Source organism: Trichosurus vulpecula, chromosome 2 (genome assembly GCF_011100635.1).
Source record: "Trichosurus vulpecula isolate mTriVul1 chromosome 2, mTriVul1.pri, whole genome shotgun sequence".
NCBI lineage: Eukaryota > Metazoa > Chordata > Mammalia > Diprotodontia > Phalangeridae > Trichosurus > Trichosurus vulpecula.
The window spans coordinates 47,468,485-47,491,040 of NC_050574.1; the positions used below are offsets into that span (position 1 = coordinate 47,468,485).

Here is a 22,556-nt window from a genome sequence, read left to right on the forward strand (position 1 = left end):
TCTTCTCACCTCTGTCTCTCTGAGGATCTCTCAACAATCCATTCAATATGCTAGTGGGGTCCCGTTGATTCTTATGATACTTAGTGGATTCCAGTGAAGTGTTTCTCAAGGATTTGCTGTGGTCAGACACTGTCCTCGGTGCTCAAGACACAAAGACAAAAATTAAACAGTCTCTCTCCTCAAGGAGAGAAATAACTTGGCCGCATCAAAGTGTGTACAGAATACGTTCAAAATAAATTCAATATGATTCTGAGGGGAAGAGTTTGGAGAAAATGCCCACATTCATAGGATCAATTCAGCCCACTCCAACAAGCATTTCTTTAGTTATTTAGTTAGTTATGGTTTTTTGGAAGTAATTGAGGTTAAGTGACTTGCTCAGGGTCACACAGCTAGTAGGTGTCTGAGGACAGTACCAGACAGGACCTTATCTTTGTACTTCTAACTCCAGGGCTGGTACTCTATTCACTGCACCACTAACTGTCCCTGCCAGCAAGCATTTATTAAGTGTCTGCTAAATTGCCGCCACCACCATGACCAACCACCATAATCACTGTCACTTTACTCCCTACCAGATAAGGCACATGGCCCATAGCATTTAGTAGATGTGGATATAAAAATGAAGATTTTTAAAAAGGGTCCATCCTTGAAAGGCTTACATTCTACTCTAGGAAGACAATACATATACAAATAAGTAAATAGACAATTAAATCTAAGGTAGTTTTTTGGTGCAATGGGACGTTAATAACTGGAGGCATTGGGAGAGACCTCATGTTGGAGGTGAACCTTGAAGGAAGGTAGAGATTCCAAGAGCCTTGAGATGAGGACTTTCCTGATGCCGCCAGCTGGTAATGCTCTACTGTACCAAAAATTGCTAATATTGTATTCCAGATGGAGGAACAGTTTGTTCAGAGATAGGAGGTGGATTTCCTGTACAGTAAACATCAAGTTATTTAGTGTGGCTGGAACATAGAGCACCCTAGTGGGGAGTCACGAAAAAATGGATTGGAATCAGATTGTGAAGGGCTGTCAAGACCAGAAAGAATCAGTCAAATCAATAAATAGTCATTAAGTCATCAATATGTGCCAGACACTATGTTAAGTGCTGTGGATACAAAAAGGAATGAAAACATGGGCCCTTTACATTCTAACATGTTATGCTAGAAGGCATAGGGAGCTGCTGTAGCTTTTTGAGCAGAGGAGTAATGCAGCCAGATCTGTGCTTTAGGAATATGAATTTGGTCATTAATTGGAGAATGTTTTGAAGAGGGGAAAGACTTGGAAGCAGGGACATTAATAATAAAACTGTCCAGGTGAGAGGAGATAGGGGCTGGGGAATCTCAGAGCTACCATGCCCTTCAGATGCCATTTCTTTTACAATATTGAAAACAGGTAGCCTTCTACTTGAAGACCTTCAGTGATGGTAATGATGATGATGATGATGATGGTGGTGGTGGTGGTGATGATGATAGCTGGCATTTAGATAGCACCTACTGTGCGCCAGGCACTATGCTAAATACTTTACAATATCTCATTTGATGTTCAGGAGCTCACTACCTCCATTCTGCTTTGAGGGATAGGGGATTGGTTTTTGTTTGTGTATTTGTTTGCTTTGGACATTGAGGGAGACTGTAGATCTCCTGGAGTATAGAGAGGGTCTGATGTTACCTGCAGCTTCATGAGGTCTGAAAGCAAGGCCATTCTTGATTTGGTGGATTGCTAGAGTTAGCAGGGACACCTAGGTGGCACAGTGGATAAAACACTGGGCTTGAGGTCAGGAAGTCTCATTTTCCTGAGTCGAAATCCGGCCCCAGTCATTTACTAGCCATGTGACCCTGGGCGAGTCACTTCACCCTGTTGGCCTCAGTTTACCTGGAGAAGGAAATGGCCAAACACTCCAGTATGTCTGCCAAGAAAACCCCCGAATAGGGTCACAAAGAGTTGGACACAACTGAAAAAGGACTAAATAACAACAAAAGAGTTAGCAGAGGTGGGTGGGGTCCGAGTGGTTCCCCACAGTGGGTGGTTTTCAGCCCTTGGTTGAAGCAGAGGAAGGAGTGAGCAAGACCTTAGTGATTTTCTTTTAACTTTGTGAACTGTTTCTCCTGGGCCTGAACCCCTTAGGGTGTCCTGAAGTCACCACCTCTTTATTGCATATGTGCCATGTGCCCTATCTGGCAGGGAATAAAATGACATGGATTATGGTTGTTGGTCATGGTGTTGGCAGCAATCCATCACTTAATTTAAAAAGCATTTATTAAGCGATTGGGGTCAGGATAGGCAAAGCCAGCACCTGTCTTCAAGGCACTCCCATACTAACACTAGCAGCTGAAGGGGCAGTATAGCATGATAGAATCAAGACTTGGGTTTAAGTCCTATCTCTGACATAGCCTACCTGGGTGCCCATGGGAGAGTCACCTAACTTCTCAGGGCCCCAGGTAACTCTCTAAGGCTCTAGGTTACAGATGAGTTGCTGTCTCTCTGCATTGGTAGGGGTTTCCATACTGGGAGCTCTACCATGTGGATGAAATCGTGGCAGTAGAACACTAAGTGTTCTACCACATGGCCCACCAAGCTTAGAGTACCTCAGAGTACCTTCAGAGAAGGAAGAGGGCAATGGACAGAATTCAAGTCAGTTTGGTAAATGTTTCTTGAGCCTGACGTGGTGGTGAGAGGGCCCATCTGAGAGTCAGCAGGGTCCCAAGTTCAAACCCCACCTTTTGCTAGCTTTGCAACCTTGGTCAAGTCCCTTCAGCAATCTGGACATCAGTTTCCTCATCTATGCAGTGGGGATAAATTAATAGCTACAGTATATCTAAAAAGGTCAAGTGAGATCATGGGTATAAAGTACTTTGTAAGTCTTAAAGTCCTTTACTTTAGCCAAGATATCACCCTTGACCTCACAAAGATGTGCATGGTCTCTCCATGGGATAAAGCACAAATATAAATAGCTATCACACCCAAAAATAGGTGACGAGAGAAATGCAGCTGTAATGGAAAGTGTTGAATTTTGGAGCTAAATGACGTCTATTTAAAATCCTGGGTTTACCACTTACTAGCTCTGTGATTTGGGGCGAGCCACTGAACCTCATGAGGTCCCACTTTCCTCATCAGTAAAATAGGAGGGGCGGGCCGATGTGACCTCAAAATTCCCTTCCAGCACTGAGTCTATAATTCCATGGTCTCATGACCCTGCTGGCCGGATGAGGCTGGGCGAGTCATTGAGCCTCTCCAAGGCTCTGCTTTCTCATCTGTAAAGGGGGAATAGTAATATTTACCTCACAGGCTCAAATATGCATAAAGCACTTGGAAATTATAAAGTACCATGAAAGTGCCCATCATCATCATTATTGTTATTATGGACATTGTTATCATCATCATCATCATTCTTTTTTTTTTTGAGGGGGGAAGGTAGGGCAATGGGGTTAAGTGACTTGCCCAAGGTCACGCAGCTAGTAAGTATGTCAAGTGTCTGAGGTCACATTTGAACTCAGGTCCTCCTGACTCCAGGGCTGGTGCTGTACTCATTGAGCCACCCAGCTACCCCCATTATCATCATTATTAGTATTATCATCATCGTTTAATGTGTTTGGGAGTGTTTTGGAAAGCAAAGGGGATGTAAATAGGGTTGGTACTAAAAGAAGAAAAAACACTCCACGGAGTAGGGATGTATGTGTGAAAGGTGAGCTTGGAGAAGCTCTCAGGAGGAATAAGGACAGTAGCAACAAGATTGTTTCCTTCTGTTCCCTTCCTAACTCGCTGTGTCCCAATTTCCAGCTGTCAGGGTGAGCCCCTGTCATTCTCGGCAGCCTTCCATCATCTCTGATGCATCTGCGGCCGAAGGAGACCGGTCATCGACGCCAAGTGACATCAACTCCCCTCGTCACCGGACGCACTCCCTCTGCAATGTAAGGTTCTTTGTCTTGTCTTACCCTTCATACCACTCCCATTCCACCTGCTTCTCTCCTCTCTCCACCTCCTCAAAGCAGAGCACAGGCAGGGTGGGATGGGCAGGAAGAGGGCATTCCTCCTCCTCCTCCTCCTCCTCCTCCTCTTCTTTCCTTCCATGCCTCCCTGCTTCAGTGAGAACATTCGGGCTTTTCTGCATTTCACTCCAGGCTGACCCAGTGAAATTACCCAGCCCCTTTGGTTCATTGGTCTAGCATTTCATATTCCCTTTCTTCCTATTGCCAGAGCATTGGGGTGTGGAAGAATAGAAAAGAATGGAGATTGTTTGCTATCACCACCTCAGGGAGGATAGGGGAGTGAAGAACTCTCTAGGCTGAGTACCCAAGAGAAAGTCAGGAGTTGGCCCTGCCTCTCCATGATAGCCAGGAGTAAGCAAAAGTCATTGCCAACCTGACCCAGCACCATTGTCCATGTAGCCCTGTGGTTGGATGGATGGATGGATGGATGGATCAGTGGAAAAGCATTTATTAAGTGCTTACTGTGTGCCAAGCACCATGCTAAGTGCTAGATACAAATACAAAATACAAAGGCAAAGACAGGTCATGCCTTCAAAGAGCTTACAGTGGTGACCAAGGAGGCATATCTGGTCTGGAGAGCTACAAGAATAGTGAACATGGGGAAATAGATCAGCACACTTTTTTCGAGGCGCAATAACAGTTGGTTTGATTATGATTACAAAGGACTAGTTTCTGGCCAGGCATCGTTGGCCTCTCAGACAGCCTCAGAGGACTAGGGATCTCCCCAGAATATCCTAGTTCTGCCTTCAATTCAGTTCTGTTCAACAAATGTTTATTAAGAGCTGATTATGTACCAGAGAGTCAGGGTAGCCTAATGGATACGGGACCAGCCTTGAGAACCAGGAAAGCCTGGGGTCAAGCCCTGACTGATGCAAACTGGCTCTGTGACTCCAGAAAACTTACTGAACCTCTCAGTGCCCATTACTTAAGGGCATTTAATGGCCCAAGGCCATTCTCTAAGACTGTAGGTTATTTACCGCAGGGCTATCAAACTCCTCCAGCCAACCTCCAAGTACAGCCAAACCAGATTAAAATGTAATTGGAAAATGTTTAACAAGATAAATAAGACAGACTGTAACATAGTTAATGATAATTTGTGATTGTCCAAGTCAATAGGGTCACACAGGGTTCTCTTTCTACCCAAGTTTGATGCCACCAATTTACAAGTAGCCAATCTTTTGGTCGAGAGAATTTCCACCTTGAGAATTCCCAATCCCATTGAAATCACAAGTCTAGAGCAAAATATTAAATTAAATAACCATGTCCAAGGCATTGGGCTTGGCACTAAGAATACAAAGACAAAAGAAAACCAGTCTTTACCCTTGTGGATGTTCCATTCTGCTTGGGAGAATACCATATTTGTCTGGATCAATAAGTATGAGAGACTTTGAGGAAGGGGAACACATCAACAAATGGAGGGATTGAGAAAGGCAGCTTGTAAATGTGAATCCATTATCCAAAAATTTAGCTAAAATTTCTTTTAAGCTATTTCTGTCTTCAGCCTATCGCACCTGAATGTAGTCCATGAGTTTGGGCCTTGTGAAGGTGCAACTTGCCTAGGCTGATATCCCTCAGGGTAGGATAGCCTTCCAAAATATCTGCCTGTTGGAAAGTACTCCCTCTCTTACCCTCATCTGCCTTGTGTTCTCCTAAGATTCCAGATCCTCTCATGCTCTGGCCTCAACACATCAAGTAAGAAGTCTATAGGTTTGGGTTGGCACAATCAGAACATTGTTTCTACCTTATTCTCATTCGCTATTCTTATGTATCAGGTAAACTACAACCAGAGGACAGTATTCCCTTGCCTGTAATTTCTTTTTTTTTTTTTTTTTTGGTCCAAGCATCTAGATTTCCCAAAGGTATAGGAGAGTCTTCGATTATTGTGTACACTTCCACATCTAGACGCTGTACAGATGTAGTGAATGGACAGACCCCTGGCCTGAGAGTCAGAGGATCAAGGTTCTCTGGTCTTGGCCCTGCCATTCCCTACCTCTGTGATTTGGGGCAAATCATTTCATTTTCTTTGCCTCAGTTTCCTTATCTGTAAAACAAGAATATTAATACCTGTCTTGAATGTCCTGTATGGCTGGGATAATATGTTTAGAAGTACTTTTTAAAATGTCAAGTGTTATGCCAATGTAAGGTGGTGGTACTGACAATAGTAATAGTAGTAATAACCTTCTATAGAAAAATCTCTCTTTGTTGAAACCACCCAGCCCAAATTAGGTGCTTCACTGAAGTTTGAAGATGAGCCTGAGGTCTCAAGAGTTTAGCCATGCACACTGAGCACATGCCCAGGCAGGCTTCTAGGCTAACTTGGAAGAGATTAGATTGGGGGGTTGACAGTGATCTCTGCCTGCCATCTAAGGACCAACCTGGCTAAGTTCAGAGAGATTTATCACCAGATGACAGGCTAGGAAGCCTGGCAATTAATGAGCTCTGATTGCTACGTCAGGATGCCATTTGGGGCAGGCACTTAGGCAGAAGCTTCGAAACATGGGTGTTTTTCTTTAAATCTCATTGAAAGTTTGAATGGCTTAGATTGGTGGACTGAGGGCCTGTATCCAAGGCCCTCCATCTACCCCAGGAATTGTGAGCTGTTCTTTTAAACATGTATGTATGTATGTATGGATGTATGTATGTATGTGTATATACAGATATACATACATACATTATTTATATATACACACACATACACATTATATATACACACATTATATGTACACACATTTATATATACGTACACACATACATACATTATATATATACATATACATACATTGTTTTTACATATAAAATATAGATAGTAATTTACTTTTCCCTAGTTACATGTAAAAACAATCTTTAACATTCATTTTTAAAACTTTGAGTTCTAAATTCTCTCTCTTCCTCCCCATCCCTCCCACCCCCCCAATTGAGAAAGCAAGCAATTCAGTATAGGTCATACATGTGTAATCGTGCAAAACATTTCCATAATAGCCATGTTGTGAAAGGAAACAGACCAAAAAAACCTCAAGAAAAGTAAAGAAAGTAAAAAAAAAAATTGCTTCCATTTATATTCAGACCCCATCAGTTCTTTCTCTGAGGCTGGATAGCATTTTTCATCATGAGTCCTTCAGAGTTGTCTTGGATCATTGTACTGCTGAGAATACCTAAGTCATTCACAGCTGGTCATTGCACAATATTGCTGTTACTTCATTTTGCATCAGCCCATGTAAGTCTTCCCAGGTTTTTCTGAGAGCATCCTGCTCATCATTTCTCATAGTGTAACAGTATTCTATCATAATCATTTACCACAACTTGTTCAGCCATTCCCCAATTGATGGGCATCCCCTCAATTTCTAATTCTTTGTCCCCAGAAAAGAGCCGCTATCAATATTTTTGTACATATAGGTCCTTTTCCTTTTTGATTTCTCTCTCTTTTTGGATAGACCTAGTAGTGGTATTGCTAGGTCAGAGGGTTTTATAACCCTTTGGGCATAGTTCCAAATTGCTCTACAGAATAATTGAATCAGTTCACAACTCCACCAACAGTGAGCCATTCTTTAAAGAAGCTTGATGACATCCTCTCTGTCTCAGAGTACTGACTCTAGAGTAAGAGGGTTTGGGTTCGAATTCTGTATCTGACATGTGAGTGTGAGGCATGGGTATTCCACGTGTGGTCTTGCTCTATAAAATGAAAGGATTGGACTTAATGGCCTCCATTGTCCTTTCCACTCTGGTCAGTCATCAAGGGTTTATTAAACCCTTGTGTACTAGGTACCGTGCTAAGGTCTAGAGATACAAAGAAAGCCCCTTGGGGGCTCCCGTTCTGCTGGGAGAGACAACTTTCAAACAACTATGTACAGACAAAGTATATAAAGTATAAATGAAAGGTAACTCAAAGGGAAAGGACTAGCAGGTGAGGAGGCAGGGTGGGGAGAGGGGGGGAGCTGAGGCAGGTTTGCCATGGGGGAAAGACCTCCTGTAGAAGATAGAAATTGAACTCAGTCTTGAAGGAAGCCAGAGAAAATAAGCGATGACAATGAGAAGGGAGGAGTAGGGCACAGCCAGTGTAAATGCGTGGAGGTAGGAGATAGGATGTCTTGTATGAGCAGCAGAAAAGAGGCTAGCGAAGCTGGGTCATAGAGTAGTACATAGAAGTAAAATGCGAGAGTTAGGGAAGACTGAGGAGGTGGGAAGGGTCCAGGCTTAGATGGATTAGCTTATATACACATGGGTTCTTAGTCTAGCCAAGCCCACTGAAGGTATGCCGGGGAGCCATCGAGATAATCACCTATATTTTTAGAAGTAATGGGGCTCATGAGGTATAGAAATCTATCTTGCCCTACAGGAAAGTCAGGGGAGAGGGGATGGTGGGGGGAGTGGGGTGATAGAAGGGAGGGCAGACTGGGGAAAGGGGCCATCAGAATACATGCCATCTGGTGGTTGGGGGGAGGGAAGAGATGGGGAGAAAATTTGTAACTCAAAATCTTGTGGAAATGGGGGGCAGCTAGGTGGTGCAGTGAGTAGAGCACCAGCCCTGGAGTCAGGAGGACCTGGGTTCAAATCCGGCCTCAGACACTTGTCACACTTACTAGCTGTGTGACCTTGGGCAAGTCACTCAACCCCAATTGCCCTGCCTTCCCCCCTCCAAAAAAAAATCTTGTGGAAATGAATGTAGAAAACTAAAAATAAATTAATTATTCTAATGGGGAAAAAAGAAGTAATGGGGCTCCCTCTTAAGGACTACTGATTAGACATATAAAGACGGCTTTTGAGGTACCTGATGGCTGTTGAGGTATTCGCTGGTTCTAATGGTGGGAGCAGGAGGAGATGGAATGTTTTCTTATGGAATCGATAGTCTGTAGGATGACCCTGGTCATGGGGGAATGGGATTATGTTCCATTCATCAACTGAATTTCTCTCTTTCTGCTGGTAGGGGGACAGTCCCGGACCCGTACAGAAGAATTTACACAACCCAATTGTACAGGTAGGTTGGAGTTCCTCTAATCAGCTGGGCCCTCTTTGACCCAATACCCAATAGCCTTGTACCCCATGGCACCTCTTCATCACAGGACCCCTCATCTCATTCACCTTCACGACATACCTGCAAGGTCCCACTTTCCATCTTTGCAGATGGAGGCAGCAGAGATTAAGCAACAGGGTGCATAGGAAAAGGCCAAAGGATTTGGGATCGGAGGACCTGGGTTTAAATTCTCCCTTTGATGCTTCCATCCTGCGTGACCATGGGTCACTCGCTGGGCTTCTCTGGGCATGTCTCCTCTTTAAAATAAGGGGGTTGGACCAAATGACCTCAGAGGTTCCTTCTGGCTCTAAATCTCTCACCCTATGAATGAGAAGGTTAATAATGTCAAGTAAAAAAATTCTTAAGTACCTCCTCTGCTTAGTTGCTGTGATTAGGCAAAAGATATACAGAAAGGCAAAAAAGCATCCCTGCCCTCAAGAAGCGCACATTCTAATGGGAGAGATAAGATGTAAACAAGCTATAAATGGATAAATGGGAGCTGATCAATGGCGGAAGGCACTAGAATTAAGGAGGCTGGGAAAAGGCTTTGTGTAGAAGGTGAGATTAAAATAACAGTTCACTTTTATATACAGTGTCTTGAGGTTTTCAAAGTGTTTTCCTCATGACAGCAGCCCTGTGAAATTACTGACCCAGGGATGATTATTTCTCCCATTTGACCAATGAGTAAACAAGAGCCTAGAAGAGTTTGAGAGACTTGTTCAAGGTCCCACAGTTACTCAGCACCTGAGGCAGAATTTGAACCCAGGTCTCCAAGTGGTTGCCTTCTACCACGAGGCTATTCAGGGGCTGAAGACTGAAGAAGAACGTGAACCTGAGCCTCCCCATTCTAGGCCTTCCCTTAGAACTCAGCTACGTCACTCATTCCCAGGCTAATTCTGCAACCTTATGGAATCATGGGATTGTGGAGCCAACCCACTCATTTCCTAGAGGAGGAAACTGAGTCCCAGAGCTAGAGAAAGCTATGCCCAGTGTCCACAGGAAATAAGAAACCGAGTCACAATTCAACCTGGGAAGCAGCACACAGCATAGCAGAACCATTGGTGACTATGGAGTCAGAAGACGTGGCTTTGGATTTCAGCCCTGCCAGGTGTTACCTGGTGATCTCAGGCAGGTCACTTAGTCAGCAAGCATTTATGAAGCACCTGCTGTGTGCCAGGTTCTGTGCTTAGTGCTAAAGATACAAAGAAAGGTGAAAAAAAATAGTCCCTGCTCTTAATGAGCTTGCAATCTGGAGACAACATGCAAATAACTATGTGCATATAAGCCATATACAGGTTAAATTGGAGATGATCAATAGGGAGGGTACTCGCATTAAGCAACGGATACTTAACCTGTCTGGGCCTCAGTTTCCTCATCTGTAAAACGGGAGGGTTGGACTAGATGGCCCCTAAGGTCCCTTCCTGCTGTGGATCTAGGATCTTGGGATTTCCTGACTCTAAAAATCTGTGGAACGGTCTTCCTCAAGAAGGAGTGGGCTCCCCACCACTGGAGGTCTTTGAGTGAAAGCTGGATGACTATTTGTTGACGATAGCTGGTCCTTATTCCTGTTCAGGCGCTTGCTGGACCAGATGGCCCCTGAGGTCTTTTCCACCTCTGCCACCAAGGGCTTCTATACAAGTCAAAACCACCCGTGTATATCCAAGTCTGCCTCACTTGGGTGATTCAGAAAGTTTTTGAAAAGCCTGAAAAAAACTGAATCAAAGTCATCATTCCATTAGGGTCCATAGAGCTAGAAGGAGCCTCAGAGATCATCTAGGCTTTTAGACCTATTTCCCTTTGCTTTCCCTTACAACCAAACATAGAGATGACATTCTTCCCTTTGGGTTGATCTTCTCTTGGTAGTTGGTGGTTTTTTGTGTCCTTCTTCACTGTGTCAGTTCATTAATGATGTGGAAACTTGATATACAGCTGGGATTATGCCGCTCAATGATCACATAACCTTGGGTGTCACTTCTGTGGGCCTTAGTTTTCAGACATCTGGGGAACGAGGGCTTTGGACTTAGTGATATCTAAGGTCCACTGGCACTTTATAAAGACCTGGTTTTGAATCTTGCCCCTGGCACTTACTAGGCAAATCACACCCCCTTCTAAGTCTTGTTTTTGTAAAAAGTAAATCACAATACACATTTACCTACTCTCAAGGTTATGATGGAGAAGGCATTTTCTTTGGTAAATTGTATAGCACTATAGAAATGTGAGAAGATATAATATTTTTGTTCAGTCATTTCAATTGTGTCCAACCCTTTGTGACCCCATTTGGGGTTTTCTTGACAAAGATGCTGGAGTGGTTTGCCATTTCCTTCTTCAGTTCATCTGACAGATGAGGAAACTGAGGCCAGCAGGGTGAAGTGACTTGCCCAATGTCCTACAGCTAACCAGGGCCTGAGGCCAGATTTGAACTCATGAAGATGAGTCTTCCTAATTCCAAGCCCAGCATTCTATGCATTGTGGCAGAGGTATAACAACTATCACCATGATTTCAGGGCCTGGAATCACTGTTTTAAAGTCCCATACAATATTAGGTTTCCTTCAGAGGTAAGGCAACGCTGTTAGCTACCATCTGCTCCAGTAAGCCGCTTTGTCACATCTAACCGTCTTTTCCTTCTTCTCTCCTTCCCCTGCTGCCTTTCCCTTGACTTTTTTAGTCGCTAGAGGATCTTGAAGACCAAAAAAGGAAAAAGAAAAAAGAGAAGATGGGATTTGGCTCCATCTCCCGGGTCTTTGCCAGAGGGAAGCAGCGGAAATCCCTCGATCCAGGCCTTTTTGATGGTACTGCCCCTGATTATTACATTGAGGAGGACGCGGATTGGTGATAGCCCGCCTCCGACTGCTGCCCGTGTATGTGTGTGTTCGCGTGCGTGTATGTGCGCCAGGTGCGTCCGTCCGTGTGCGTGGGGATGTGTCTAACATCAAGAAAAACAAGAAGCGTGAGCCCCTTCCTCCCCTCCGCCGCCACCTCTGTAACTGATGTATATATTACAAACTATGTGTGAATATGTTAACTGTTCGTTGTCGTTGGAGCGATGCAGGTGTGTTGTTTTCTGATTTCTTTTTGTTGTCGTTGGTTTCTTTTTTTTTTTTTCAATGTTTGGGGCTTTATTTTTTGTTTCGTTTTGTTGTTCATTTGGGGGTTTTTCTGTTTTTTTCCCCTTTTTTGCACCCCTTCTTTTATGAAACTTGAAGGACTGCTGTGTATTTGTAAATAATGGAAAATCCGTGTGCACCTTGTGCTTGTAAACGTCTCTTGTCCAAACCGCTCTTGCTGGAGCCCAGCCTCATGATGCGTTCTGTATCTGGTCTGTTTCCCCCCACCCACCCCCAGTGTGAGCGTTGGGGGGGAGTGGGGTCCTGAGAGTGCACAGGGCACTCAGTGCCTCAATCACATTAACAACAAAAATACCAACCCCATCCTGGCAGGGTTTGTTGTCCACAAAGACTAATGAGCCCAGACAAGTGGTTGTCTTCTTGGCTGGGTTCATAGGAGATTAAAAAAAAAAAATAGGCTCTTTTTAATGGCCTACCAGTTTTTAAATTTTTTTTCTTTAAGAAGGAAAAAAAATTGTTTCATTTAATTTATTTGCACAAAAGCAGAAAACTTATTCTATCTAAATTATTGCATAAATATTGGAACTTCTATTTTTCCAAGGGGTGGGAGGGAGGTGGGTGTGTTTCTATTGCCTGTATGTTCTATATCACGCTGCTGCCAAATAGAGATAGCGTTTAAGACGGCCGGAGCCCAGGGAACATGTGATTTCAGCCTTTTGTATTTTATCCGGTATTTTTCTGTTCCTCCCATCTCTGTCTCATCAACATTCTCTCCTCCCCCAGGCTAGACCCATACATAGCCTCAGTCTGGTCTGTCTGTATAAATTCATCCAGGGCATAGAATGCTGATCACAGGGGTGGCCTGGCCACAGGTGAAAAATCGTGAGCAAAAGGGGTGGGGTAGATAGAGCTGGCTACCAGTCTGAGAACCAAGCAGACATCTGTATTGTCAGGGTCGGCCCCTGAGGGGACCTCAAGTTTCTCTCCATGACCACATCTTTCCTCTGCTCCTTTTTAGTCTGTCCATCAGCCCTTTAAGAGTGGAGGACAGAGTGTCTCCAAGGGAGTCACGGCACCCATCCCAAGGGAATGTTGTGCCAGGCATATTTCTCCAGCGTGGGGGATCCATTCCATACCAAATGTCTGTCTTTTAGTCCCGTGGCACTTCAGCAAAACTCCCTGGGCCTCTTTCTGTCTTGTCATCCATCCCACACTGCAACAGGTGAGGCTTAGCAACCCAGGTAGGAAGAGCTGTCTCTGAGTGGCCTCTCTCAGAGCTTCTTGGAGACATTGTCCACACCCCCTCCCACCCACCCATCCCCTTGATCATGTTTCATAAGCTAAAGGGCTGTGTGCGTTGATGATGGCGGGCCGATTGCAGCCTGCCTGAGGTCTCAAAACAGATGGCCAATTTTATTTTTAACTGTGATTTCCCCACCCGGGCCCCCCTTCATCCTCTCTACTAATACAACTCAGAGTCAGGTGTATACTGCAGATGACTGTACACCATGCTTCCCGCTGACCATACCATTTAAAGCTCTCTAAAGTCAACCGTGTACTAAGTTTTAGGAAGCCTGTTTGCTTTAATAACTCCTCAGTGCGCCCTCTTTGAAAAGGGATATTTTATCTTCAAACTATAGATCAAAGCAAACCTTGGCATGACAAGCTAGTTTCTGGATTTCTTTTGGATGGGATGAGCAGTTTGGGGAAAGGGAAGGGTGGGAAGCCCCAAGGGGTCTTCGGATAGGGACTTCAGACTTGCCCTGCTTTAGCAAAGGGATCTGGCCCAGGTCTGGGAGGAAACTGCCCTTACCAGCATCTGGCACTAAGGAGGAATAGTCTAGAAAACATTTTATTCCCCATGAATTTCTTTTCATTTCCTTTCCCCATTATTTTTTTTTTCTTTAATAGAGAAAACAAAACAGCCTCTCCTGGTAATGAGTTAGTAGTTCCTGTTCATTTCAGTTTTTTTTTTTAATAATTCTAAAAGTTACTAAGAGGATGATTTATTTAAGAGAAGTATGACAAATAGCATATGAGTTATGGGTAACATTAGATAATAATAACCTTTCCTGTGGGAAAGGTTTCTTGAAGGCATGGATGCAAATATAAAAATATAAAAAAAATCTAAATAAAGCTTATTTTAAAATATGATTGAATTCTATGTCATTTGATTGTTTCGATTTTCCTCCAGGGTGGGGAGTCTGCCAGCTCAGGGTGTTCCTCCTCTCTCCCTACACAACGTAGTCTGAACCTTGGAATTCCAGGGCTAGGTCTGGGAAAGCTGGGCTGAACGTGACCCCATTGGGAAGGGAGCACCCCTCCCGAGCTATTTGCTCAATGGTCATCCAGGTAGAAGCCTTCCAGACTAATCCACGCAGAGGCTCAGAGCAGATACCACCCTACCCCACCCCCCCCAAAAAAGAGGGAAAGAAAGAGCACACTAATTTCTGCCAGACTAGCTTGACCAAACAATGCTTGTGGTCTAGTGGGAAGAGCCCTGACTCCAGAGTCTCAGGGGCTAAGTTTGAATGCAAGGTCTAACACTTACAAGCTGTGTGACCTTGGGCAAGTCTCTTAATTTCATATTCCCCATCTGTAAAATGAGAGAGTTGGACCTAGACGATTTTGTCTTTCCAACCCCAAACAGTTGGGAACATCAAGGCTGTCAAATTCTGGTGCTCATAAGCCTGGAGCCACCCTTGTTTAAGAGTTTCATATCCTCGTGAAGTCCGTATGGGGCTCACACATTTAGGGAAGTTCCACAGGAATTGGGGTATGGCATAACCATCCCGTTGTGGTGCCCATGGGCTGCTCCCAGAAGCCTTGGAGGAGGGCATTCAAACCCAGGCTTTTCTTGACACTCGGTCTGGCTCTCTTCCTATCATACCACTCTGCCTCAAGGAAGCCCAACACAAGAGAAAAGATCACTGGATTTTAAGTCAGGGGCCCAGGATTCTAATCCTGTCTCCGGCCACTTAATAATGCATGAACCTAGGACAAGTCACTTCACTCCTTTACCTCAGTTTCCTCATCTGTAAAATTTGGATGATAGATTTTGGAAGGGACCCGCAAGGCTGTAATTGGCCAAAGCTGACCAAGCCATTCTGTGAGCTTAGCTTCTAGATTATAAGATTATAATGTGTATCCATCAGCAATAGAGGATTTACCTGGCTATAACAAGGAAAGCCTGTTCAACCAAGGATCAAGTGATCTTCCCAGTGCATGTCAGGCACTTCCGTGGAGCTTTTCCGTACCCAGGTAACTTGAGAAGCTGCATCTCTCACCTAAGTCTTAGTGCCCTGAGCCAAATGAGTCTTGAAGGCAGTTTAAAAGCCTTTTAAAGAAAAGAACTAGCCTGTCCCCCATAGCAGGGGAGTCTTATTATATGGAGAAGGAAAATCAGGGAAATTACGAACTCTTCCTAAGATTGCCTAGGTAGTAAGTGGCCAAGGGAGGATTTGAACCCCCATCCTCTCAATCCAGAACCTAGTGCTTTTTCTGCTGGATCACAAGGAAGCATTGGCCTCCAATGCCCCTTCCAGCCCTAAATCTAGGAAGGTGTCATTAACCAGATAACAGTACTAATAATGATAATCTGATATGTGCATATATATATATAATTTATTAAAAAGCTTTAAGTATTTTAAAGTGCCTTATGTACATTTTGTCTTGCGGCCCTCACAACAGCCCTGTTGTTATTATCTGCGCTTTAAAGATGGGGAAACTAAGGCTTACAGAGATAAAGTCCAGGATCACCCAGGTAATACATGTCTGAGACAGAATTTGAACCCAGGTCTTCCTAATGCTAAGTGTACAATATGGGGGAGGGGGCAGTAAATGAGCAACCCCTCCCTCCCACCCACCCAAGAGTAGGGAATAGATTATGTCTTCCTAATACCAGAAAGATACCAAATTCCCAAGCAAGAGGAATCCACCCATTCCACCCCATAGCCTAGCCTCAATCCATCTGGTTGGAGGTGGGGGTGGAGAGGGTTGGAATCGTCACAATGAAAAGGGTGTTTGTGCTCGGATGGGTCTTTTCAACCTCTCTGTGCCTCAGTTCCCCCTTCTGACTAGGTGTTCTGTAGATACCTTTGAATCTACGAATATGTGGGGTCTCTTAGGCCACCTGAGTAGCCCATCTAGCCACATCCCAGGACGCGGGGGCTCCAGACGATTGAGCGGTGACCGTCCATAGGTCTGCATTCCTCCTGCTGTGTTGGACACGTCACAATCATATCTTGAGAGCCCTCGGCCCTGGGATGCCTCAACTCCCCCGGGAGAGCTGAGGCAATATTAGAACATTGGATTGTCAGGAAGACCTGAATTCAGATCCTGCCTCAGACACATAAAAACATCAATAGTTGTAGGAACTAGCACTTGAAAGTTTGCAAAGGACTTTACAAATTTCATTTCATTTGATCCTGGGAGGTTGGTGCTGTTACTATCCCCATTTTACAGAGGAGGAAACTGAGGCAGGCAGGTGGTTAAGTGACTTACCCAGAGTCACATAGCTAGTGTATCTCTGAAGATGTATTTGAACTCCAGGTCCCGGCGTTCTATCCACTGTGCCACCTGCCGTCTTACCTACCTACTAGCCCTGGAACAATTACTTCAAATCACTTCACCTCCTTGGACTTCCATTTCCCCATATGTGAAATGAGGGGGGTCAGACTCAGTGACCTCTGAAGGTCCTTTCTTGTTCTAAATCTGCGGTCTGTGATCTCTGAGTCACCCGTGGCTCTCCAGCCTCTGCCACCAGTGAGCTCTTACTGCAGTAATCTGAAGGAAAGAAAGGCTGGAGAAACAGACCCCTGAGAGACGAAGCCAAGGTGGGGGAAGGGAGGAGAAATGGAAAAATTTGATTGGAGAGGTTTAAAAAAAAACCTGCCTCTCCCAGCGCAAGAGAGATTGCCTTGATGGAACACAGGCGATTCCATTTTGAAAGCAGCTTCTCGCTTGGGCATGAAGTCGCCTTTATTTAGAGTAGAGTGGAGGCGGGAGACCCGGATTTCAAACCCAGTTTTGCCATCTCTGGATCTTGAGTCATGCACGGGTCTGAATTCTTCTGATACTAACCGGGAGACCTTGGACAAGTTACTTCTCTCTGGGCCTAAGCTTCCTCATCTGTAAAATGAGAAGTCACGCTGACACTGACTCCCCCAGAGGGCTGTTGGGAGTGAGGAAAAGTGCTTTGTAAACCTTGACTATGAGTTATCATCATCATTATTAGTGATCTGGGGGCCAGTCTTCCAACCCCAAGGAAAGCCCATAACTTGGGTCATAGTTCTGGAGCTGGAAGGGACCTCAGAGGCCATCTGGGCCAACTCCTTCATTTTTCAGAGGAGGAAACTGAGGCCCAGAGAAGGGAAGGCATTTCACTCTAATAGTTTAGTCACACGGCCAGGATTTAAATGCTGCTCATGGGACTCCAGACTCAGAGCTCTGTCCACTCCTCCATCAAGCCTCAGCCACAACAAAGTCTAACAGGCTTCCACTGTATTCATTCAGTCAAGTACTTATAACTCCCTTATTATGTGTCAGACACTGTGCTAAGTGCTAGGAATGCCAAGAAAGGAAAAAACAGTCCCTGCCCTCAGGGAGATGACAGTCTAATGGAGGAGACAACGTATAAATAAAATAATAAATATATGAAATATAAATGCAATAAATAATATAACATTAATACAATAAATAATAATAATAATGCAGTAAATAATACAAGATACATAAAGAGTGGGGCAGCTAGGTGGTGCAGTGGAGGGAGCGAGGGCCCTAGAGTCAGGAGGACCTGAGTTCAAATACAGCCTCAGCACTTGACCCTTATTAGCTGTGTGACTCTGGGCAAGTCACTTAACCTTGATTACCTTGCCAAAAAAAATTGTTTTCAAAAGGATACATACGGAGTAAAAAAAAGGTAACTAGAGGCCTTGTATTCCTTTTCTCTGGGCTATCTAGAATATCTGGCACCTTGACTCCTAGATGTCTAGTTAGTTTAAGGAAAGCCAGGGAATCTAAGAATCCTCAGTCTCTTTTCCTGGCTGGCCTTTAGAGAAAATAACCCCACTAGGAAGAGGTCCCTGTTAGGGGTAGGGAAGACAGATCTTAGACCATCATGCCACTAAAAAAAGTGGGAGGCTGTGGAGCAGAACTTTAGCTTCCTGTTTATCAATACCCTACAGGCTGAGCCAGCTATCTCTTCCCAGACCTTAGGCCCCCCACCCAGTCTGGGATCCCAGCCCTCTGATGCTAGAAACATGGAAGTTTCTCTTCATATCCAAGCTCCCCCAGTCCCAGGAGATGCCAGCCTCCAATTAGGAGCAGAGAAGGCAGCTGTGCAGGCTTCAGGGCCCATTTAAATTCAGACTGAGACCACTTTATTGAGAAGGAAGCAATTAGGCTGCCCTGGGGTCACAGAGGGTGCCCTGGCAGGCTAGCCAGGGTGTCCTGGAGTCCCACAAGCCCTCTGTCAAAGAACAGTGACTGAATTGCAATGGCTCAGAGAAGGTCCAGCCCACACCATCTGTGCACAGCAGGAGATGGCTGATGGGGGAGAGACACCTTGTCCTTTATCAGAGTTCTTTGGGGCTGGGAGAGGAGAAAGCTTCCTTGGAGAACGAAGGCTGAAAACCCTCCAAAGTGTAGGCAGTTTGGGGGCTTCCTGGCACAGCTGGCATTAGGCCATGCACCTCAGGGGCAGCTGAGGCCGGACATACCTTTGAGGGATCCCAAAGAGCTACCCAAAATAAATGGCTCTCCTGAAACCCAGGGGCCCATCTCTGCCACTAATGAGCTCTGTGACCTCAAGCAGAAATAACCCTAAGAATAATTGACATTCCTGTAGCGCTTTGATGTGGCAAAGCGTTTTATAACTGTTATCTCAGTAGATTCCATAAAAAGGTCATTTGGGACAGTGGAGAGGAAGCAGGACTTGGGTCCAAGTTGGACCTGCTCTTCCATAAGAGCCTCCCTGGATCTCGCTCTGTTCGCTCAGTTAATCCTCACAACAGTACTGTGAGGTAAGTGCTGCTATTATCCACATTTTACAGTTAGGGAAACTGAGGCTAGTTTAGTGATTTATTGGAGGTCATTCAGCTAGTGTTTTAGGCAGGATTTGAACTCAGGGCAAGGTTTGAAGCCAGACCTACTTGAGGAATCAACTCCTACCCTCTTGACCTCAGTCTCTCCTTCAGTGCTTCTTAAACTGTGGGTGGCAACCCCATATGGGGAGGGGGGGGGTCATGATCCACAGTTTAAGAAGCATTGAAGGGGTCTCCAGTGGAAAAAGTTTGAAAAGCCTTGTCCTATCTAGTGAGAGGAGTGGGGTGAGACGATCTCTGGGGTTCCTTCCAGCTCTGAAATGCCACAATTCTAAGCCAGCAGAAGGAATCCCTATAGGACTCTATAGGGAGGCCCACAAGCCCCTTACTCCGATCCGTGCTGTCGACTCGCTCAGCTGAAGAGAAGTCAGGACACAAAAAGCCCAGTGCCAGCTGGGCCAGGAAGCTCCCAACCTGCCTACACACTGAAGGATGTTCGACATTCCACCAGGAAATTTGCTTTCCCTATCAGACATCTCCTGCATCTTACCCGTCAGACGTCTATGTCCAGGGAGCCAACAGGTTCGTTCCAGGCTCCTCAGCTCCCTGGGTGACTTCTGGCTGCCTGAGCAGCCAAGAGGGTGCAGGAAGGTGTGGCCTGGTCCAATTGCCCAGCACCTGCCCTCACTCTGGGAACAGTCAAGGAAATGGGACCACCACCTCCACCCCCGTCTAGGTCATCAATACTCTCCTCCTTAGGAGCCAAGAAGATGACAAGGGCCTTTTTATTCCCTAGAACTTTAGAGCAAGCTGGGTGGCACAGTGGATAGAGCACTGAGCCTAGAGTCGGGAAAGCCTGAGTTCAAATCCCACCTCCAACACTTGCTACCTGTGTGACCCTTGATGAATCTTTCAGCCTCATTTCCTTAACTCTAAAATGAAGATGATGATAATAGTTTGCCTCTCAGGGATGTTGTCAGGATCAAATGGGATAATATTTGTAAAAGCCCTTGGTACAGTGCCTGGCACTTAGAAGGTGGTGTGTAAACATGAGGAAAAATAAAGAATGGTGTCCAAAGGAAGCCCCTGCTGCTGAGAGCATAGAAGAGGAGCTGGGGACTGGAACTTTGACTTCATTGATAGAAGGAATTTGATCTATCAATGTAGGTTGGCACCTTCCCTTGCCTAGAGCACAGACATGTTAAGTGACCTGTCTAAGGTTTATCAGCCAGGACTATCCTCCACTCCAAGGTGCCAGGAGCATACCAGTGTAGAAATAAAATAGGTGATAGGGAAAAGACAGTGCTAAGGTACCAAGCCTAGAACCAAGAGACTTTGCGAAGAGACAGGAGAACAGTGTCCTCAGATAGGGGATAGAGGGAGAACAGAGGGATCAAAAGTATTTTAGGTGGGGAAATGAAACCAATTAGGACAGAAAGAACAGATGGCATTCAACAGCCTGGTGTCCAGGACCTTGGGGGTGGTCTGCCCTGTGTTCAGACCACATCCAGAGCCCTGTGTTTAATTCTTGGTTCCACATTTTGAGGAAGAGTATTGATAGACTGCAGAGCAATCAGAATGGTGAGGGGCCCCAAGCTCCTGCTGTATTCTCAATTTAAAGAGCCATGTGATCTAGCCCCATCTTTATAGATGCTGAAAATGATGCACAGAGCTATTAGCTGTCTTGCCCAAGATCACACTGGAAGTGCCTCAGTTGAAGAAAGTGGAAGCCTGGAGAAGTGAACGCTGGGGGAAGTGATAGCTGTCCTCAACGTCATCCCATGGAAGAGGGATTAGCTTTGATCTACTTGGCCCCAGAAGTCAGAACAAGTAGGTATGGCTGAAAGTTGAAAAGAGGCAGTTTTAGGTTCAGGAGACAGAAGTACATCCAAACCATGAAAGTTCTCCAAAAGTAGAGGGAGATGGCCTTAGGAGATCATGGCTCCCTCTCGCCAGAGCCAAAGGCTGGATTGCCACTCCAGTTGTTGAGTAGGATGCCGAGAAGATTCTTGTCCAAGTGTGGGTTGGGCTGGTTGGTTCTGAGGTCCCTCAGAACTCAGAGATGCTTTGAAGAAAATGGTAAAGTCAGAGGACAAAATAATGAGAGTGGGGAGATACTGGAATGGGCCACGGCAAGGTCTGGGTAGGATGGTCCACCCCAGAGATCTTCAGGCAGAGGATAAGACCCTACCTCCATTTGTGATTTAGGTAGATTAATATAATTTATTGAGCTAGAAAAGTATTTGGAATAGAGTAGGTGAGAACTGGTAGAGATTTTAGAACAGAAAATTTGAGAGCCAGAAGGAACCATAGAATATAAAATGTCAGAGCTGGAAGGCCCTTTAAAACATAGAATGTCAGAGCTGGCCTTAGAACACAGAATGTCAGGGCTGAGAGGCCCTTAGAACATAAAGTATCAGAGCTAGGAGGACTCTCAAAACACAGATGTCAGAAGTGGGAAGGGCTATAAAACCCAGAATATCAAATCTGGGAAGACTCTTAGAACACACAATATCAGAGCTTGGAGGGCCCTTAGAACACAGAATGTCAGAGATGGGAAGGGCCTTAGAACCCAGAATATCAGACCTGGGGGGACTCTTAGAACACAGAATGTCAGAGCTGGGAAGGGCCTTAGAACATGGAAAGTCAAGGTTGGCAGGGGCAGAAGCCTCATAGTTTAATCCCCTCGATATAGAGGGGGAAAAACAGGCTCAGCCAAGAACAGAGACATGCTCAAGGCCATGTGCATTCTGGGTACATTGCTTTTTGTACCACACTGCTCCACATAGGCTGAAGACAGCAATGTCTACACCCAGAGGGCACTGACTGCAGGGACTCTAAGCCTCAGGGGGGGATGTCAGGGACATTCAGTGGTTGCACGGTAGTGCAAACATTGCATGCCCTTCTTGAGTTGGAGCACCCAGATCATAGAATTACAGAATTAGAACTGGGCAAGGACCTCAGAGGCAGAGGGAAGTGATGTGGCCTTAGTCACAGAGGTGGCGAGTGGCTGAGCTAGGATTCAAACCCAGATCCTCTGACACCAAATTCAGTGAGCCCTTTCCACCAAGCCATACTGTTTCTCAGTGGTCATGTAACCTCGACCACAGAGCTCATTGAAAACTGGCTCCAGCCCACCAGTAAACTGAGTTTTTTTGTTTTGAGGGAACATCTTAGGTAGGTAAGGAGGAAGGCAGTTCTTGTTTTCTGCTTCCAGACAGAAACTGGAATCTAGCTTCCAAGGCTGGTAATTTCCTATTGTCCTCCTTCATTGTTCCCACCCAATTCAGGGCTTTTGTCCTGGACCAGCCCCACCCAGGAAACTTGGAATGAGACTGATGGACCTGAGGATCCCAGCATTAGTTAGAAGGGACTTCTGAGGCTATCTAGTCCAATCTCTAGCTGAAAAGCAACACCATCTCCAAGCTAGATACCTGGGCAGCCTTCCACCCTGCA

General features: G+C 45.3%; 2 protein-coding genes across 2 annotated transcripts in view; both read left to right on the forward strand.

Moving 5' to 3' along the window:
* The window catches only part of KAZN (kazrin, periplakin interacting protein), a 148,222-nt gene extending 134,012 nt beyond the window's left edge, over nucleotides 1-14,210 (forward strand). The window contains exons 6-8 of the mRNA XM_036745319.1: nucleotides 3,775-3,905; nucleotides 8,905-8,955; nucleotides 11,658-14,210. Coding sequence (XP_036601214.1) covers nucleotides 3,775-3,905; nucleotides 8,905-8,955; nucleotides 11,658-11,825 — 350 coding nt within the window. The 3' untranslated portion in view covers nucleotides 11,826-14,210. The remainder of the gene's footprint in view (nucleotides 1-3,774; nucleotides 3,906-8,904; nucleotides 8,956-11,657) is intronic.
* A 1,958-nt stretch (nucleotides 14,211-16,168) lies between these two features.
* The window catches only part of LOC118836419 (kazrin-like), an 11,113-nt gene continuing 4,725 nt past the window's right edge, over nucleotides 16,169-22,556 (forward strand). The window contains exons 1-2 of the mRNA XM_036743723.1: nucleotides 16,169-16,244; nucleotides 19,658-19,751. Coding sequence (XP_036599618.1) covers nucleotides 16,169-16,244; nucleotides 19,658-19,751 — 170 coding nt within the window. The remainder of the gene's footprint in view (nucleotides 16,245-19,657; nucleotides 19,752-22,556) is intronic.